Genomic DNA, 21,168 nt, shown 5'->3' on the forward strand with positions numbered 1-21,168 from the left:
GTGAACAGCTAATAAGTGGCCCTAACGGAAGGAGTGATGTCGGGGCCAAATGGTGCGAAGGGCGCTCAACAAACTAAGCTGGACAAATTTGCACTACCAAAACCAGTGGACCCTGAGCTTCACCCCAAGGGTAAAATGACAGCGGTGCCAGAGATCGAACGCCCGGAACTTACCCTTAAGGACGTGATGGAGGCTATCTCTAGGGTTCCGGTCATCACTGGAACAAAGAATGGTCACTATCACCACAGAGGTCACCCTAATCAGAGCAGACATGATGAAGATCAGCGACAAAGTGAAGCAAATGGAGGTCGTCAGCTCTAGTCTCCTGGGCGAAACATCACAGCTGCAACAAGAAGTCAAGGAACTCGAGGACTTCCGGAAATTCGTGGAAGATAAGCTCGATGATTATGAAGGTCGCACCAGGAGGAACAACATTCAAATCATTGGGGTGCCCGAAAAGGCGGAGGGGCCTGCAGCGGACCCACTTGTCGAGGACCTCATCCTTAACCACCTATACCCGGAGGGACTCTCCAAGTTCCTCGTGGTAGAACAGGCACACAGAGTCCCCGGTGGATGATTGAGACCAGGTTGGCCTTTAGCAAAGCCCCCAATGGTGGCCTTACCGGCCTCCCATAGGGTGCCAGACGAGAACACCGATCCCTGATTAGTGGTGAAGTAACGGCGAAGCTCAGCTCCCACGTGCTCTCTGAATTCTTTGTCTTGGAGGAACCAGGCGTTTAACCGCCAGATCAGACACGAAGATTCAGGAAGGTTGCCCACTTGCATCGCCACTGGGGAGTGGTCCTATAGGCCCCTGGGAAGGATGGTGATAGCCCGAACTGCTCGACAGTCCAGGGCCGGCAGGAGGAAATAATCTAGTCGTGCTTGTGTGTGGTGAGAGGCCAATGTGTGGGTGTAGAGCCTAGTTATCGGGTGCCAGAGTCTTCAAGCATCCCCGACACCCAGAGTGGCAGCCCAGGTCGACAGGAGGCCAGACTGAACAATCCTGGAGGCGGAAGGGGACGTAGCAGTATCAAGGCCAGGGTCCATGACAGCGTTGAAATCCCCCCCCAACGATGGTCATCCCCAGGGGCAGGGGCGCAACCAGTGTGGCGATTTGCTTAAGTGTAGAGGTCAGCAGGGAAGGGGGGAGTAGATAGCGAGCAGGTTTAGAGGTCGGTCCCCAAGGTTCCCTTCCAGGATAACAAAGCAGCCTTGAGGGTCACGAGTTGCCCTGTGCACCACAAAGAGAAGGGCACGGCGTACCAGGATAGCCACCCCTCTCGATCCCCGGTTAAAGCCAGAGTGCCAGACTCTGCCATAACCATATCTGGCCAGGAAGGGACAATGGTTGCCTACCAAGTGGGTCTCCTGGAGCAGGAGTATGTCTATAGTGTGACGCTGGGCATATTGCAGGACCGCTGTGCACTTGACCTTATCCAGCAGGCCATTAACATTCCAGGACATTATGTGCCTCAACGCTGTCCCGGTGTAGTCATCAGCCATGGGGAAAGCAGGCGTGGGGCCGGACATTCGGCATGGGTGGCAAGTGCGGTCTGAGTGATGCATGTGCGCAAGGAAGTAGGTGAAAGTCCATAATGTTGGGCGTTGCGTGCTCGTTTTGCAGCTGGAAAGGAATGCTGGTGCAATAATCACAGGAGACAAACAAAACAAACCGGGACAACAGTATCCCCCCACCTCCCCAACCCCCTTCCCCCTCCCTATACTTCAGAAACGGAAGCATCTGTCAGCCCTAACAATGGAGAACTAAGAGAGAACCAAACTAGATCGCTTGGGAATGGGGAATAGTGGAGGACCCCTCCTCATAGTAGGATGTGCATGACTGTGTCCATCGGAATATAGAGTTAGTAGTAATTCAAAATGCAGCACCCAGGTACGGAGCTGGTTGCAGCCAGAAGATAAAGGTGGACTCAAGCGGGACCTGTAAGAAGTGTCGGGCTGCTGGAGAGGTCTGTGTCCGGCAGGTCCAACAGTGATGGGCGAGGTGAGGCACTCCCAGGATCTGAGTGGCCCGAAGAACCAGACCGCCGCACAACCAGGGGAGCTCCGGAGAGCGCCCCGGGCACCGGCTGACGAGAGGGGCCCAATGGTGAGTCTGAGCGGGTGCGCCTCTAGCCCCGCTGCCTACGGGAGCGGTTGCCCTGCGGCCGAGGAGCAGGAATGCCTCAGTGGGCACCCCCAGCACTGTGTGCAGGAGATGGGTTTGGGGCGTTGAGCCTTAGGGGGTGCTCCTCTGTCGGCCATGTCCATGCCTCCCCAGGGGTGTCAAAGAAAAGAGTTTTGTCCTGAAACACCATGCTTAGGCTGGCCGGGAAGAGGCGCCTGTATTGTATATTGAGAATGCGCAGCTTCTGCTTGACTTCCCCAAACGAGCGGCGCTGGCCCTGGACCTCACAAGTATAGTTGGGGAAGATCATGATCTTCTGCCCTTCATACTGAAGAGGTTGCTGCTTACAGGCTTCGGCCAGTACAGATTCTCGATCTTTAAAATTGAGGATCCGCATTATGATCGGCCTGTGGGGCGCTCCCGGCGGCGCTCTGGGTGCAAGTGAGCGGTGCGCCCCCTCGATCGCAAACCTCGGGGAGAGGGAGCCCTCGGGCATCCATGAGTGTAGCTAGTGTGCCACGAAGTCTGCCGCCCGACCGTGCTCAACACCCTCTGGAAATCCCACCAGACGAAGGTTGTTGCGACGGGACCTATTTTCGGCACCTTCAGCCCGTCGATGGAGCTCCTGGGTGTGAGACTGGAGGCGAGCGACCTGAGCCTTAAGTTGCTGAACGTCGTCTTCCACGGTGGATATATGGTATTCAGTTTCTTTGATTCGGGCCGTAGCCTTGCGAAGATCTTGCCGGATAAGAGTTACATCGACCCAGACTTCCGCAATCTTGCCCTCCACCGAAGATATCCTGGAGGATAGTGGACAGGTCTACAGCGGAGGGGGCATCTTTGTCCGCAGCCCCTTCAGTCGCCCCCAAGTCCGTAGTAGTGAACTAGTCAATTTTGGTCTGGGTGGCGGGAGTTTTTGATGCTTTGTCTCTACCCATGGCCGCCGCCCAGCAGGGTAAAAGGTCTAGACCATCTTCGGGTGGTCGGGCGGGAAAGGAAGAACGAAGGAGGCGGATGATGAGGAAGGGGAGGGCCCAGGTCACTCCGCGCTCCACTGCCCGACCGACGACCGAAGCTCTCTCCCGACAGGTCCCCCTGCGTCCTCAGGCGACAGTCCAGGCACGTGGGGTTGCACAGGTGGGCCGGGATCAACGCTGGGACCAGGGCACAAGGGCCGGCTCAAGTGAGGGAACAGGGAGCAGCCCTAGGAAGTACAGGGAGCGGGCGAGCCGGAGGTTAGTGGGAGGAAAAACGAAAGACTCCTCACACCCCGCCACCCGATGCGATGGCCGAAACTCCCCCAGAAGGGCTCTGTTCAACCCTGGTCACCGGGTCTACAATGACCCCCAAGAGGGGAGTTGCCCGAATCAGCAGCCGAAGCGCCCTCTGCACACCGCAGGGGCACCGGGTGGGGGGCCTTCCGGGCGATAGGGCTGCTTCACCCACCAGTCCGAGACCACCGCAGTCAGCCAAAAAGGGGGGTGCAGGGAACCCCGTACACCCGGAGCACCAAGACGCACCGAGAGGTAGGGGGAGTGGTGGGGGGTTGTGCAGGTAGACAGACCTCCCGCCGCCCGAACGGACGGCCGAATACCCACCACCCAGGGTCAAGGCCAGGCACAGCAACAGGAAGGTGCCAGCAGACACCCCAGCTTCTCACCTCCTCAATAGTCCTCTCCAAGGGATATATTCTTCGTCCAGAATGGGGTTCTATGTCTAGTGCGGGCCCTCCATAACTCCGGCCCAGGCCACTATGCGTTGCCATGGGGGTGAGAGAAAGGGGGACCACATGCCTCCTCCGCCGCTGACGCTGCGGCACCCGGCCAGTGCACAGGTGCAGCCTCTCCAAGCCGCAATCGCAGTCCAAGACGCTAGGCCCGGCACCCAGTCAGGATATTATACAGGCTCAGGTCAGAGCCCAGAGGAACGCCGAGGGAAGAGGCACCTCTCCTCCCTGCAGCCCGATCGACGCCCGATCATGCGTCCCAGCAGACCTGCAGTCTCGGGGTGTGCCGCAGGCCGGGCTTCCCCAGGCCGCCTTCGGTGCTCCAGGCCAGTCAGGGGGAAACTGTCACTAAGGAGGGGGTCGACTCCGAACATTCACTCTGGGGTGGTGCCAACAGCTCCCCAGGACATTCGCCTCACTGCATTACACCACGAGCAACCCCGCACTCGGGCCGCAGAACGAATCGGGAGATCGTCATGATGAGCAGCCATCTTGGGGCTGCCGCGAGGCAGGGCTCCCCTAGCAAGGGCCGCCTGCCCCGCTCGGAAGCCTCACACACCGCCTCTAGGAAGGAGTCCTGGGACCCCGGGCAGCCGAGCTGCAGGGTAAGGATTCTCCGATGGCGGCGGATTAAGAAGCGGATGACGGAGGAGTCCGGAGCACTTCGAAAGTGCGACTGCCATCTTGAAGCTCCTGGCCACCATTGGTGTGTCTATTGTTTTGCATATGGGGGGGATCGGGGTGGCGGAGCTGTTCACGCCCACAGTTTACTTCTACTAGTTAAAAGTTGGACGACAGGCACTCTAGATAGTTGTTGGATGGGCAGTTTTACACCCAGAATGCAGGGGAGCAGGGAGGGGGAAAGTTGGGTTCATTGTAAGTTCAGAGATGAAGATACTATCAGTAGACAAAGGGAGGAATCAACGGTTCACAAATGCTTTGTTGAATACGCAGTGGGATAAGAGGATACGACTTCTGAGTTGGAATGTCAATGGTTTGGGGGACAAAGTTAAGCGATGCATAGTGTTGCAACTCATCAAGCGGCACTCCCCGGACGTGGTGTTCCTTCAGGAGTCCCATTTGGTTGGTAACTTGTGTCAGGCACTATATAGATGGGGTTATAGATTGGTGGCGCACTCTGGTTTCACGGCGGGATCCAGGGGGGGTAGGCATCATGCTAAAGAAGTCATTGTCACTTACTATTCAATGCACTTATATCGACGACATGGGTCGGTATGCAGCTATCACGGGGCAGTGGGAGTAACGGGGCAGCACTGTTACTGATGTCCGTATATGTCCCGCTGGGGCTAAAGGGCCGTATGTTTAAGGACCTTGGGACCGTAATGCTTTCGTTTCCAGAGGGATATCTTGTAGCGGGTGGAGACTTTAATGCAGTGATATCGGGAATACTGCACCGTCTTCCCCCATGAAACATTGGACCCTCACAACAGTGGCTCCCTGATTTTGTGGAAGCTATGGGCCTGGTAGATGTGTGGAGGGCACTTCACCCACAGTCTCAAAACACTTTTCATTCTGGGGCACACAACAGCCTCTCCCGTATAGACTACCTTCTCATGCCGGCCTCCCAGGTGAGCGGCGTGCGCGAGATACGACATTTGGCGAGGGGTATATCAGATCACTCTCCAATCTGGGTGGAGGCAGTCCTACACAAAAAAAGGGTAGGGAAGGTTGCGCCGATCAACCCTGGTACCTTCGTAATCCAGTGGTGAAAAAGGCCCTGCTTCTGGCCATAGACCACTATTTTGTGGACAATGTTGGATCCGTGACCTCGCATCAAATCATATGGGAGGCGTTTAAGACAGTGCTGAGGGGGCAGGCTCTCTCGCTCATTGCAGGGGTGCAAAAGAGAAGGTGAAAGATCTGGTCCATCTGTAAGCAGACATCCTCCGATTGGTAGAAGATAGTCAGGGGACAGGCACAGAGGCGGTAATACATGAGCTCAAACTCAAGAGGGAAGAGTACAAGTTACTAGCCACCGATATGGCCAAAACATTGGGCAGGGCAAAGGAAGGAAGGATATACGACTTGGGTGATAAAGCCGGAAAGCTCCTAGCCTGGCAAGACAGGAAGGAACTGGCTAGTCGTTTAGTACCAAAATTTACGGACACTAGTGGCGAGAAAATAACAGACACACAGGCGATTGCCAATGAGTTTGCCTAACACTACTGACAGGTATACCGGGCGAGTTCCGCTATGTCCGAGGAAGACTCATGAGCAATGCTCTCTGACGTCCGACTCCCGGCCCTGTCCCCGGAGGAAAAGCAGTCCCTAGATAGCGCATTTCCTCTATGTTGAGATAGTGCAGGAAATTAGAAATCTCCAACCTGGGAAGGCACTAGGTCCTAACGGCCTGCCGATTGAACTGTACAAGCTCCAGCTGCCTTGGTGCAGCATCTGCGGGATCAAAGGATAGCAACGCTAGTCACAATCTACAAGGATGGCAAGGCCAGAGATAGGTGTCCAACTCCCTCTTGAACGCTGAACCCAAGATCCTGGCCAAGCTGCTGGCGAGCTGCTTGACCCAGGTTATCAGCAAACTGGTACACACTGACCAATCAGGTGTTATGCCCCACCAGAATACTGCACTGAGCCCGAGGAGATTGCACGGGGTGTTGGGGAGAGTCGGGACGATCCGTGAAGACACGGTGGTGGTCTCGTTGGACGCCACCATGGCGTTCGACACTATCGAGTGGCCATACCTGTTCGCAGTCTCGGCGAAATTGGATTTCGGGTCCAGTCTCATAGGCTGGGTACGGCTCTTATACGCCGAACCCCTGGCACAAGTAATGGTAAGCAATAAGAAATCAGAGGTGTTTACGCTGAGTCGAGAAACACGTCAAAGGTGTCCGTTGTCACCAATTCTGTTTGCTCTTTCCCTCGAGCCCTTGGCAGCATGGATTCGTAGAAAACCGGTAATCCGGGGTCTCAAGTGGACTGAGGCCTGGGAGGACCACATCTCCCTCTATGCGGAGGATATCCTACTGTATCTAGCTTCCCACAGGTTGTCGCTTACCGCAGTCCTAGATATATTTGCCATCTTTGGGAGATACTCATGCTACACAATAAAATGGGCCAAGTCCTTGCTGTACGTCCTTAGCGGTGATCCTCCGCGCCTGCCTAATAACTGTCCGATTCAGATTGCTGTTGGGGGCTTCCAGTACTTAGGAATTTTCATATTGGCGGACCCTAAGACTCGATATGACTGAAACCTACAGAGCTGGACGACGAGGAATGGCAGTATGCGATCTCCCCACGAGAGGTTGCGATTAACTCTATGCTGCGTCTGGTACAGCTAAAGATTCTCCATAGGGTGTGTGTGTGTCTGGGTCTCGACTTGTCAGCATGGCAAGGGTGAATGATGGGAGGTGCAGGAGGCAGTGTGGGCAGGAGGGCACATTCATGCACATCTTATGGGAATGTGGCTACATCCAAAGTTACTGGCAGGATATACACAAGTGCATGAAAGAGGTTCTTGGGGTAAGCCTTCGTCCTGAAGCCAAGCGCTGCCTCCTGAATGTATAGGAACCCACGGACCTAAATAGCAGGGAAAAACTATGGGCCACGTTGAGCCTGATGCTGGCCAAAAGGAATATAGCCCAGCTCTGGGGTGCCACCTCAACTCGCGAAATGGAGGGCAGACATGGACTGGTGCATGTTTAGGGAGAAGATAGTGTATACAGCGCGTGGATGCCCCAAGAAGTGGTCTGCAATCTGGACTAAATGGAACACATACCGAGGGGAAATTTGTGCTCCACCAGTAATCCCCTCCCTGGAGGAACCTGTAACGCCTTTAGTTCTTAATCCAGTTGCCATCACCGGTGTGACTCAATGTGCTCTTCCTCCTGTATTTACACATGGTATTGATTCTCTTGTTTAATAAAAAGAGGTTTAAAAAAAAAATAGATGGCACAAAACTAGAGGTGGATGGAGCCTGTGCCTTGGTGCATTGTCAGAATCTGAGAAAGGCTCAAGAGTGACATTGAAAAGTAAACTTCTTTGAAAAAAAACAACTTGTAATGTCTGAGCCCAACAGTAGATAGCAGGTCTGTTCATAGCTTGAAACTTTGAATCTACAGCAGCACATGCACAAATCACAATTATTTTTTCTTGACCAATGGGGAAATTTGGTCTTTTGGGGGTATAGGAATAACTTTGATAAATAATAGTTACAGGTTACAAATTATTCCTGTAGTCCAATCACTACAGGGTCTAAACACAACCACCTATTTACGTAATTTTTAACCTATCCCTAATACTTCAGTACATTATGAAAATGCTTGTGGCATGGCTCAGTGTGGCGGCTCAGCGCAAAGGGGAGACAAACAAGGTAATTTGAAGATGGAAACGGAGCAGCATATATGAAGATGGCACAGAATAGGATATATACATCATTTACAGGTCACATTTCAAGGATTATTCAAAATAAACAAAAGAGGTTTTCATGAAATTGGAAATGAAAGCAGAACTATAGGCGTTACGTAATTTTAAACAAGCTATTAAACAACGCACATACCTGAGCATTGACATCTGCGCCAAATTCAAGAAGGCACTGCACAACCTCTTCAAGTCCCCAAGATGCTGCTAAGTGTAGAGGTGTTTGTCCATCTCGGGCCTCCTCTTCCCCTTCCCCATTTGGGCCTGGCTTCCTGGAGCTATTTACATCACAGCCACTGAGCACAGAAGAAAACAGTACTATAAGAGAAAGGCCTACAATGTATTTCACATATTGCATGTAGCCTTTCTCAGCACACACAAAATTGTCAACTAAACTTACAAAATCCCTCTTAGGAGGTTTTGAGAATCCAGAATGGTATCAAATTCCCAAATACTACCTCCATGTTCGGAAAACATCCATTAAGATGTTTAAAAAGAATCTTAGATGAGCATCTCACCTGCGGATAAGAAAGCAGGCAATGCGCTCACTATTTTCATCAATAGCTCGATGTAGAAGAGTCTGCAAACATCCATTTGGTCCTGAACTCCAGAAAGTAGCATCACATCCATGCCTTACCTGAATGAAAACAAGAAAACGGAGGTTCCAAAAATGTACAGAAATACAAGAAAACCAGTGAGAAAATGTATGCACCCGATACCCAAGAATCTGGCAAATACTGTTTTGGAAGAAATGTAAGACCTACTTATTTAAGTGATACAGAAGTGTGACAGTTTTGAAGCATCCACAGAAAGGCTAGCACAAAAACACCTTTTGAGATCTGTGGGGTCTGAAAATACCATAAGTAATTAAATTAAAAAAATAAACTACAATTTGGTCATAAAGCAAATTCAACTGTACACTGCTCAGCACTCAACAATATATTTTGATGGACAAAACAGAAATCTCCTGCAGACGGTGGTTACATGGGTCACTGCTGCAGCTTGAGCCTGACAATAGTATTAAAGCTAGTGCAGCAAATTAATTATCTGCACTAAAAGTCACATACATGGATACCGACTTCGGGAAAGTCACAGAGGTTGAATTTGTTTTGGTGGACAGGATATCGCCCGTGCATCCTTCCACAGACAGCACTTCTCAATGTATAATGTAGGATATTTGGATTAATAATATGAAAGGCAATGTAATATGACAGGAAACCTTAGTTATGTTTGTAATGGGAACACTGCCAACTATATCCCACACATAATAGAGTTGTAATACTAAAGTTTATGCTTTTAAAGAAACATCTCACAGTACGCATCGCATCCAAATTGTGAAGCTTTCATTTTGGCTTAAAAGCATAGACTAGTGACCAAAACAGGATAAGATCTCCCTTGGATAAATTGACATAAAATATAACATCGATTTGGATATTAAGTATACAAAGTAGGTGTCATGTTGCAACTTGCTTTCCATAACACTGTGTGCAAATCAAAGCAGATAGAGTATGGTGCTTTATCATAATATGTGCTAACATCAAAAATACCAAGAAACACCAATAAAATGGCTACACCTATGGAAGGATCAAACTAAAGAATTAGTTCAACCATCACATCTATCTAAATGCCTGAAGTCAAAGGAACTAAATAAAGAAAGGTATTAATTTAGCCCCCAACAACTCTCAGATGATGCATACGTGTTACTTTAAAACATCTATTCTACGCCACATGCAAAAATAAAAGACAAATTACACTAAACGTTTATCTGCCTTTTCTGGTTTAAATAAGAGGACTGTTGGTATGTCACTTGTTCATATGCTAAGGGCTGACAGTTTTATCAATAGCTCTATAGCCAATTGGCCTAGCTTTAATGTGATAATGCATGCACATATACGCATGCCATACAAAAAATGCTGTTTGCATGATTTTACAGCATTAAAGCCAGACCAATTGGCTTTTCAAATGTAATGCAGTTTTATTAAACATATCACAAACACAATGTCTCTCACACACCCACATCACCCTTTGTCTTACTCACATGCACACCCACCCCCCTCACTAACAAACTTGCAAAACTCGCAAAAGAATGTTCTGATGGTTGAAGTAGTGGCTGATAGTAGTTATTTGGTTGTTCTAATGATGTTTATATTGGTAATGGAATTGGTCGTAACGTTGGTGGAGGTGAGGTAGTATTAGTGAGGACTACATGTTTAATAATCGAAAGGTTTTACGTTAGCACTTCATACACTTTTGGTAAACATTACCATGACGGATGGCTGCCAGGCGCTCCATAGATCAAATGAACGGCTTGACACCTGCACTGAAAGAACTGCTAAGTACTCACCATTAAAAAGAAATGAGTGGCCCTCCAGGCACACAGGCAGGCATGGACTGGGCAGGGCAAGGGATGGCAGAGGATTGCATAAAAAGGAACTGGGATCGCTGACCTGCACAGTGACAAGGAGGGTGGCGGAGAACAGAAGCCAGGACTGTCATGATAACTTGCCGCAAGTCGGGCAAGGTACAGCAGGAGCCATGATATTGCAAGACTTTGGGAGGGACATTTCAGGGTCACGCTGTCCCGATATGCAAACAAAAAAAAAGCAATTAGAAGGCTATTTAAGGCGAGGCTCACACTTCAGTCCAGACAAAAAGATTACAAGAAAACTGCAAAAAAAAATGCAATTAAAAAATGTTTGCTTTCTGTATACAATGCATGTCTGAGATAAATAATGAAATGACTTTTGCATTGTGTGTACTTTTCACATGTAGAATAACCCCTCACACATTCCAATGGAACAAATCCCAAGGAGGAAGAATCATACACCTAATATCCAAAATCATGACAGTAAACTGATTGAAGATCCGTCCAAAAATGTCTCAAACTAATAATTGAAGAGGCATCACACAAAGAAGCCAGTGACTGATGAGAAAAACTCAAATCCTTCTCTCTGTATACTGGAAACAATAGGTCTTTCTGGCAGTAGTTTGTGCTTGAATGCTAATTCTTCAAGCTCATACCGGATATGGCACGGAGAACATTCCTTCACTTACAATGAGAAAGGCTCAGCAAGCACAACATATTGACCAGAACGTGCCAACCCCAAGCACGCTAAAAAGGATAGAACCATGCACTTATTTGCAAGAAGACAAAAGGATCACTATAATAGGCCTGCAAACAGCATTCTCCTTCTCCGAAGACTCAGACCAAAAAGGTATGAAAGCTCACAGTGAGCGGATCATCTTTGTCCTCAAGATTTCAAAATACACAAATTTTGCTACTCTTGTAATCAAAAGTATCTCGCTGACTGGAGAAAACATTGAAGGTGGCTTCTTCTTGATCTTCTATTGGGAGAATGCATGCACCTCTCTTGTGACGGGCTGCATTTTGTGTAGTTTAGGAGCTCTTTGTATTGCTCTTTGACTGGAGCTAGATAGTGCCAGGCACAAACACATCTGTTACCAGTTAATGTCATCTCCACCTACAAACAGGCCTAGTGTCAAGAGAGAATAAACCAATGCTTCTACAAGTGCTGCGAATCCCAACATCTAACTCGAGTGGCTGTATAAGCAGCAAGATATCCATCCTCAGCCAGCATCTTACTATCACAATGAGCACCGAATTTGAAGATGCTCATTGTCTGACACATGAAGGATAACTTGTCTTACTTGAAGAGTAACAAATATAAAAAAAAAAACAAGAAATGTTCTTGAAGAAGTGAAAAAAGGGCAACAGAATTTTAAAAGTAATAAAAACAATGTGCTTAATTAACATAATCTTCAATGAAAAAATAAAGATGATCGACAATACCATGCCTGTTTCTCCTCTAAAGCTCATCCCTCCTAGTAGAATCACCCAGTGGTCAGTCTACAAAGTCCTGTGTCTTACAGATCCTGCTGACATATTCAACTCCCTCAAATCCACTTCCCATTAAGACGATGTCTTACCCTCGTCCTTCACCTAAGTTCTCTCTGGAGAAGCTCTTCCATCCATACTCATCATTGACAACACCTCCTTCACTCAAGGCATATTCCCAAAAGCTCTAAAGACTGGCTAGATGCACTCGCTTTTAACAAAACTGACATTCGCCCCAGATGGCTTCACCAACAACCGCCCCATCACTCAGCTACCCCTCATTCGAAAGATCAATGAGAAGGTAGCCTACGCTCAACTCCAAGATCATATTAGTGTTAACTATCTCCTGCATGACTAACAATCTGGCTTCAAGTCACGCTGCAGCACAGAGATTGTTACCTTACGTATCTTAGACAAAACCTTCCTGACCAAAAATGAAGACGACCCCTGCCTTTAGATATTATTGTACAGTTCATCTACCTTCAACATATTCGACCATCCAACCCTAATTCACACTCAGGAGTCTTGAATGGGATACATCACTTGGATTCACCTTAGATACCAAGCTCACCATCAAGGAATACATTGCCAAGAAAACAAAGACCACCTCTTCTAGAGAAAGTGAATTAGTTTCTTCCAGAAAGTGACTTCTGAATTGATATTCAGGCTCTCATACTAACGTGTCTGGATGGTGGTAACGCTATGCTCCATGCCCTTCCAGACTGCACACACTGGCACCCATTTTGGGCATCCTACAGGCCGCAGTCAATCTCATCCAGAAATCTGATTACATCACCCCCATCCTGATGGAAGTCCATTCGCTCCTCGTGTAACTTCGCACAATCTTCAAAACCAGCGACATCATTTACAAAGCCATTATAACCAGAAGCCCTTTTATCTTGTATAAAAGCTTACCATCTCTGAAAGATGTCAGCATACCCGCAGCCAGGCCACCATCAGACTGCAAACTAAGAAGTATAAAAAAGAAAAAAAAAAGACAGCGAGCCTTTTCCATCTATGCAACGAGGATCTGAAACAGCCGTGTATCCATAAGAATACTGCAACTCTGCTCCAATTTAGGACAGTGTTGAAGAAACACATCTTTAAAAAACACACATCACAATACAGTTAGCCCAATTAGCAGCTTTCTCTCCTATCAATCGTTGACTTCATGCTTACTTTTGACCTTGTGCAGCACTGCCTTTTTGCAAATGTTCCCGATATATAAATAACATCAATATCACATTCACCCATACATACAAGAAAACATTTTCAGAAACACAAGTTTTTATTCCCAATGTCATGCTTTATCAGAGAGGAAAAATAACTTAAATATGTAATGTAAAGTAATATGTAAATTAATGTAAAGCCCTGTTTAGGGTGATACAGTTTGAAACATGCTTCCTCTGTTTTTTATGCGTAGAACGTTTAAAATAAAAAAAAATAAGCAGGATGAAAACAACTTTAAAAAAGTGTTTCCGAGTCAGAACTGGCGACTGGAAAAAACAGTCTAAGGTAATGAATGTGAGCTGAGTCATTGTTGGAAAATTGTAATGGTCGGTTTGCGGATAGGTGTGCGCCCCTCATCAATAGGGAACTGGAATGACTAATACATTGGCGACCACTTGCATACGGTTTCGAAGCAAGCACTTTCAAGAACTTTTTTTAAATAATGTAGCCTGACATACTAATTTTGAATGTTGAACAGAAAGAAGTTCTTACAGGCAAAGTTCCTTAAGCAACCTTGTATGAGTGATCATACCTAGACAATGCTCAAATTGTCTTTATTTAAGAAATGACAGCTCATACCACAGATCATTAATTATTTTTGGGCTTCACACTTTTGTTTGATCATCACAGACAAAGCATCCAACATGTACTTTTTTTTTTAATAAGAAAATAAGAGAAAAAACTTTATTTAGATGCCTCACCAAAGTCGATGCTATATCCTCAAGCTCGTTTTCCAGAGCAAGCCATAATGGTGGATTCCCTTTCTCATCCGGTACAGACATGTCAGCCCCACGGGTGCAAATAGCATCCACAACCAGAGGCAGCTGATTCTTGATAGCTAGCTGGAGAGCAGTCTCTCTGTCACGAGTCCTAAAAAGAATGGAGATAAGAAAATTTAGAACATCCTGTGAGTCACTGTACAAGACTCAATACCTAGATAATAAGGCTGCAACAGTCAACGCACGATGTTGTCGACCTCCAACCCAATGGAGGGATTATCTGTCAATGGCGCAGCACTCTAAGAATTACCATGTGAATACACAGACTAAAAAAACAGAGACTGGTAAAATGTCTTAAGAAACAGACCGCCAGAATCTGCAATTTACATAAATATCCTTGTACAACAGATGTTGCATCCACTTTAGCCCACTATTAAACAAGTGTCAATAAACATGTGATAATTTGTAACAGTAACTTAACCTAGACCTATGATAGGTGGAAAGTTTAAAACAAGTTGAACTTTTTGTCTGGAGATGTTTAACCAAAGTTGAGATTTCTGAGTCAACGATTTTCAAGTTTTTTTTTTGGTAAACATATTGTATTCGTCAAATACACATTTAGCGAAGCTCTATGACCCAGAGACTTCCGCAACAGCAAAATTACGCATACCTTCATTGACATTTTTCTCATGAAATAACTAATAAAAAATACAGAAGAGACATGCAGAACAAAGGCAGTCCCCCCACTTAAAGGAACATAAAACCATCCCCACCCCCACCCCCCCACCCATCGCACCGCCCAGTTAGTCAAGGCTGCAAATCCGTACACAGCTACAATTCTGTCTTCACCATACACCATGTCTCTAAGGCCCTGCGGCGCCCGGCAATCAAGTGTTACATGTTCCTCACCAATAGGGAGGAGATGGTCCGCTACCCACGCAAGTATTCCACCGAAGTGGGTGCCAGTTCCAACCCCCTGTAGTCTGCCCATCGCTTCCAGATTTTATAATGTTTGCGTGGGCCCCCCCACGCCACATAAATGGGGGCCTCTAGGCCCATACAGAAATCCAGTCCGGCCTTCCAAACAGATATTGAGGGTGCGGCCGTCGCCTTCCATGCCCTTGCTACATCCCTCTTAGCAAGAGTAAAACCCAGAAGCATCAGATGGCGCTTATAGACATTGCCCCCTATATCATCCAGCACATGTAGGAGCACCAATTTAGGGGACCGTGGAAGATCCCAACCCAGAACCTCCGAAAGACATGACCATACCCCCCGCCAGAACCTAGTTAAGGCAGGGCAGTCCCACACCGTGTGTAGCAGCGTCCCTTCATCACGCAGACAGCGGAGGCAGTGTGGAGAAGCCACCAGGCCCGCCTTATACAATCGGGCTCTGGTAAAATACACTCTGTGGAGGTATTTAAACTGGTTGAGTCGAAGGCTCACAGCGATAGCCGCCCCACGCGGAGAGGCCAGGGCCTCCGTCCAGTCCTCCTCCTCTAGCTGACCTACATCTTCCTCCCATGCCGCACGGAGACGCTGCAGAGACGGGGAGCAGTGGGTCACCAAGGATTGGTATAATCGCGAAATTTTATGGTCTCGCAAGTCCCCCATGAACACCTTCGCCTCAAGCGGGCTAAAATCGTCCAACTCCTCCAGACCCACCAGCCTGGGAGAGAGGGCATGTCGGAACTGCAAGTATTTAAAGAATTGGGTGCGCGGCATGTGAAAGTCTGCTTATAGTTCCTGGAAGGATTTCAAAATAGGCCCCCTCATGACATCCCCCAACGTTGAGCTTCCCATCGCATCCCAGTCCTGGAAGCCCGACAAGGTCGCCAATTGTGGCAGGCCACCATTTCTCCACAAGGGCGTCTCCCCAGTGAGGCGATTCCACCAACCCATTCTCCGCAGTGCCTGTCGCCAGATCTGAAAGACCACTTGCGTCACGCTCGGTAAAGAGCGCCGCAAAGGCGCAGAGTAGAGGAGTGTATGCAGAGAGTGATCTCCCATTAAGCGAACGATTTTCAAGTTTATAATTTTTCAGACTATGGTTTGACATAAACCCTAAAACCATAAAGACTGATTAGTTTTCTGGAATTGAACATAATATTTCTACAGCACCGTCGTCAATATCATGCAGTAGCCATTATTGCATGCTTACACAATTAAGAATATTGAATAATATTAGATTCTGTGCCTAATAAAATTCAGAGTTTTTAGTAATGAAGCTGTGGAAAATCTAAACTCTAAAGACCATGCACTACTCTACAACACAGAGGTCCCCTTTGCATCAATAACTGCAAGAAATATTTTTAGGTCTCGCGCCTAGCGTTGCACTGCGCAACAGTGCTCGCGCAGCGAGAGTCCTTTTGTCTGGGGTTCAGAAATGGACCCTGGAATCGTACACGCTCGTGCGTGTTTTTTGTTTTGTCTTTTTGTTTTGGCCTATTGGTGTCTGTTACACGCACTAAAGCCTATCTGGTTTCAATTATCGTGCCCAGACACGGGCGCGATAATTGAAAGCATTTGGCTGTCTGTGGAGTGCTCGCGCGCACTATTGGCGGATGTCTCTACTTCCAAAAGCGATTGCTATCGGTTTCGCGATCGCTTTACTTGTGGCTTTGCTTTCAGTTTTGCGAACACTTTACTTGTGGCTTTGCGGCTGCAATACAGTTTGTTGCTTAATTGGGAGGAATGCGTGGCTAATCTTTATGCGGTTACAAGGTAAAAAAAAATTAAGGCGGTTACAAGGCAAAGTAAATGAAAATGCGCAGCAAATATTTACTTCGTTACAAGGTAAAACAAATGAAGGCGGTTACAAGGTAAAAAAATGAAAAATGCACGGCAAATATTTACGCGGTTACAAGGTAAACAATGCGTGCCTAATAATTGCACTATACTTCTCTTTTTCTAATGTCACGTCAGGCTAACTGAAATAATTGACTATCTGCTTAGCTGCAAAACAAGGACTCGTTGGGGCGAAGTCATACTTTCTGGCTGGACTGAAAACGTGTGATTTTGGATAGAGTTCTTTCTCTTTCCGTTACCCGATTCCCTTAATCTAAAATGGCGCTTGCTTACAAATAGAGTTATAGACATATAGACAGAAATTCACAGAGCTAGACCTAGGTACAGGAAAACAGACGTACACACATATAGAAAAGGAGATTAACAAGCAAAGAGATACACAGAAACAGATGCACATACACAAAGCTAGAAACTGAGACAGATGGACAAAGAGGAACAGAGGCAGAGATAAAGACAGAAACTTATAAACACTAAAAGGCACATATAGAGTTTGATACATACACGCAAATACAGTGTACAGATAGGTAGACACATATAGCGGAGCATGACGGGCACAGAGGAGCATATACAAAGACAGAGACACACAGATAGACCGAGAGAGATAGAAACGCACAAACTAAGAGAAAGATGAATACACTATGAGAGAAGAAACAGACAGATTGCTAAATAATGCAACACCAATAGCTCAAACTTTAATAATGCAAGACCTATTGCATTGCAAATGCTTGTTCCGTTTGGAGTAGTTACATTCATGTTTTGTGGTTGCAAGTTGATTCTAACTGGAAGAACTCCAGGTCCCATCCTATAGGGAGATGATACCACTATATGAAGATGATACCACAGAAGTCATGCTCCGTTCCTGTTTATAATACTGAAAAGAAAACAATGGCTTTCTTTAGTCTACTGAACTAAGTTAATCTATTATCCACCCTATTATCAAGATTTACTTGCTCCAATGGCTGTATTAAAAAACTTATCAGTAAAGTATGTCACATAACCTAAAAGGACAAGGAAACCAAGTAGCACTCCATAATCACTGGCACATAAAAGTGAGCAATGTAGAATTCTAGTTACAGTGACTCCATTACTCCTTGTGGTATAGGCTTTCTCCAATTCTGACCCTATGTGTACGGTACCACTAGGTTGTGAAAATTTCTCATAGGTGTTTATCTAATGCTCTGGCTGAAAGCACATACACAGACAGATGCCATGCATGGTCAGATTTTTCCTATTCACCTGTTAAACAAAGCTGTTGAGTATTCTGTTCTTTTCTCTCTTTACAGCTATATTGTGCAAAATTGTATTTCACTATGCTCTTTCTTTCCTACTTCATTCCCTCTTAACTTTAGCTCACATTACATGAAAAAAATATTTTGCACACCATTTTGGCATTTTAATTTTTTTCTTCACCGTGAAGTTAGCGTCATACTTATACCTTTCTTGACTTTACCATCCTTTTCCAACATGATGGTCACCTTAGGGGGGGGGGGGGGGGGGTAGCCATTTATTTTTTAATTTATTTTAATTTGTAAATACACATTACCTAATTATAGATTTTCAATTCAGTCTGCGTTACTTTTACAGTCCCCCTGTGGGGCTGAGACCATTTCACATTTTGCTGTTGTTCCAGTCTGTCTGATGAGCATTATGAAATAACAGATTTATGTCTCTTTCAATATGGTACTCGTTTGTTTTGGAGGCTATCTATTTATTTGAAGACATGTGCATGCCCAGAGAAAGAAGCGGCTAATTGCTGCCTTTGCACAAGAACAGCGATGAGACAAGCCGTTAAAGTGTCCTAAAGTCATGTCAACCTTCCCCATTCAGGAATGAACAGTAGGGTATACTGCAACACTCACAATAAAAGAAAAGGTAATCAAAGTGGGGAGAAATGATAGACTAAGTTAGGGTTGCCACCTTTTTCAGATAAATAGGTGACATTTTGGCGGATTTCGAGATTCTAGATGTGCATGGAACCGATACATGAATAGCAATTTGGGTAAAATCTGCTATATATCTTTTTAGCATTGCAATTCCGCCTCTGTTACCTTTAATAATCATCGAGAATTATATTTATAACTTGGAAGTATTTTTTACTAAGCTCTACGTTTCCATTTACAGTTAAAACATCATATTTCAAACAGGACAAACAGCTTATGATGAGTTTCTAAATTATTTGACCACCTTTACTTTAAAATACTGGCCATGTCGGTAATACACTGGCCGGGTGACAACCCTCTGGAAGGAGCACAGCACGGGGAGGAAAAGGGGATGTGTGTGGAGTAGAACTAATTAGGAATTGTAAGAGGTTAAGGAGGAAGGAGATGTGTGTGGAGCATAGAGGGGAGAGGTTGAAGGAAAGGAGCAGAAACAGCAAGAGAAATTATGAGGCTGTGGGAGCGAGTGAGAGGGTAAGGGGAGAGGGAAGTGTAGAAGATGCAGGAACAGTGAAAGAACATAAGAGTGAGAGGAGAAAAAGAGGTGGCTATAAGATGGCAGAATCAATAAGAGGCCAGAGGAGAGTTGAGTATGGAGATGGGAGGTGGCTGTAATAAGGCCACAGTCAGCAGTAAGGCAAGGCTGAGGGGGAGAGGTGAGGGTAAGATGGACAGAATGCAAGGAGCTGAGGACAGACAGAGAAGGGGAAGGAAAGACATGGACGTAATGGGCAGAACTAACATTACCAACAGTAAAAGTTTGGAAAAGAGTGGAGAATTGAGGAGTATAGTATGGATGTCAAAACGTAAATGTACGGGGGCAGAACCAGTGAAGGAAGGTAAGAGGCTGGGAGAGTGATCAGAGTATGGATGACAGAGGTGAAAAGGAAAGAGTCAGAAGCAGCAACAGCGGTAAGGGCCTAGGTGAGCGACAGGAAGAACAGATGTGAGTGTAAAAGGGGCAGAACCAACAAGCAAAGTTAAGAGGTTGGAGGGAGGGGATAGAGTGAGATGTGTAGGAGGGGCCACCTTTGTAATGTAATAAACATGTTCGAGACATGTGTGCTGTAGATACACATGCTTTGCATACTCCTGCAATCTAGTGTTGGGTCTGGAAGTTTGCAAGTTGTTGTTCTTCGAAGAAGTCTTTCAAGTCATGAGGTAAGGTGAATCCTCCTTCCGGTGATAGGGTGCATGGGCATCGACTCCATTGTTAAGATTGTTTTTTCCCCAATCGGGTATGGCCGTATATTGCTGAGCTCCGGTTCGAAACCGTTCTTCGGGTTCCCCTTGGTGCACAATCCACTCTACTCTCTACGGTAATGTTCTCAAACGCATTTCCCTGTTCTCCGGTTATCGACTTGATTGGGAAACTCTCTATTATCAGTCGGAAGCATCGGGGCAGCCCTCGGACCTAGCCGCGTCGGTCCACCCTTCCGCCAATTGAACACATTTTATTCCAACTCTGTCCTTAGTGCCACGCCAAGTACCTTCGCACTGACCTACATTAAGTTTGTAACTTGTGCCTATCATAGGCGCACAAGGAGGAAGACTGCGACACCTGTAAGCGATTTTGGTCAAAGAAAACTCCACGTGATTGTCGGGCACGACGACATGACATGCAACACCAAAGCTTCAACGCACTCCGGACATCTTGGATGAAGATTCTGAGCATGAAGAGGTTGAAGCGTTGGTGGCAAAAGAAGAGGCCATCTCCGTCCCAGAATCGGTTTCTGAACTCAAGATCGACTTAGACTACTAAGACGTGCCTCCGGGGCAAGGTGCAGTGAGTACCAAAGACCCCTTGCCCCCCAAAACCTTTTCCAAAAAACATAAGGCTACGGCACCACCTGTGCCTTCTGGCCAAGGTCGGCACCAAGACAATGTTTTTGATGTCCGCCTTCTGGCTCGGCACCGAAAAAAATTGTCGAACTTCCGGCTCGGGACCGAGTCGGCAGAAACCATCTTTGGGTCTGAAGGACAAATCTGGGTCAAAGCCAAAACACTCCACTCCGAAACAACAACATGCTTCTGAGCCAAAACCTTCTCCTCCCAAAAACAAGTCTATTTCAGTGCCGAAACCAATGGACAGCCTCTCTGAGCCTCCCGAACTAATTTTAGATGCTCTCAAGGCTAAACTGGATCCTAAACAGAAAAAGATTTATATTCATCCTGATACAGGACATATTTCTGGCAAAACACCAGTCAAACGCAAACTTCCTACAGAGGACCCTGTAGATAAAATCCCTGTTTATCCTGTCCCGCAATCCCCTCCAACTTCACCATTTTCTCCACGTTTACCACAAGATCCCTTACACAGAACACCTCAGTGATCTGCACATACACAGCCTGAAGGGTATGATATTGAC

The 21,168-nt window shown here is 46.8% G+C and overlaps 1 protein-coding gene across 3 annotated transcripts in view; it reads right to left on the bottom strand.

Moving 5' to 3' along the window:
* ANKFY1 (ankyrin repeat and FYVE domain containing 1) overlaps positions 1-21,168 on the bottom strand; it is a 506,490-nt gene that overhangs the window by 110,803 nt on the left and 374,519 nt on the right. For all 3 annotated transcript variants that reach the window (XM_085649582.1, XM_085649583.1, XM_085649584.1), the window contains exons 15-17: positions 14,037-14,205; positions 8,768-8,886; positions 8,389-8,545 (exon numbers count right to left, since the gene is read on the bottom strand). In XM_085649582.1, coding sequence (XP_085505708.1) covers positions 8,389-8,545; positions 8,768-8,886; positions 14,037-14,205 — 445 coding nt within the window. The remainder of the gene's footprint in view (positions 1-8,388; positions 8,546-8,767; positions 8,887-14,036; positions 14,206-21,168) is intronic.

This window comes from Triturus cristatus, chromosome 3_2 (genome assembly GCF_964204655.1).
Source record: "Triturus cristatus chromosome 3_2, aTriCri1.1, whole genome shotgun sequence".
Taxonomy (NCBI): domain Eukaryota; kingdom Metazoa; phylum Chordata; class Amphibia; order Caudata; family Salamandridae; genus Triturus; species Triturus cristatus.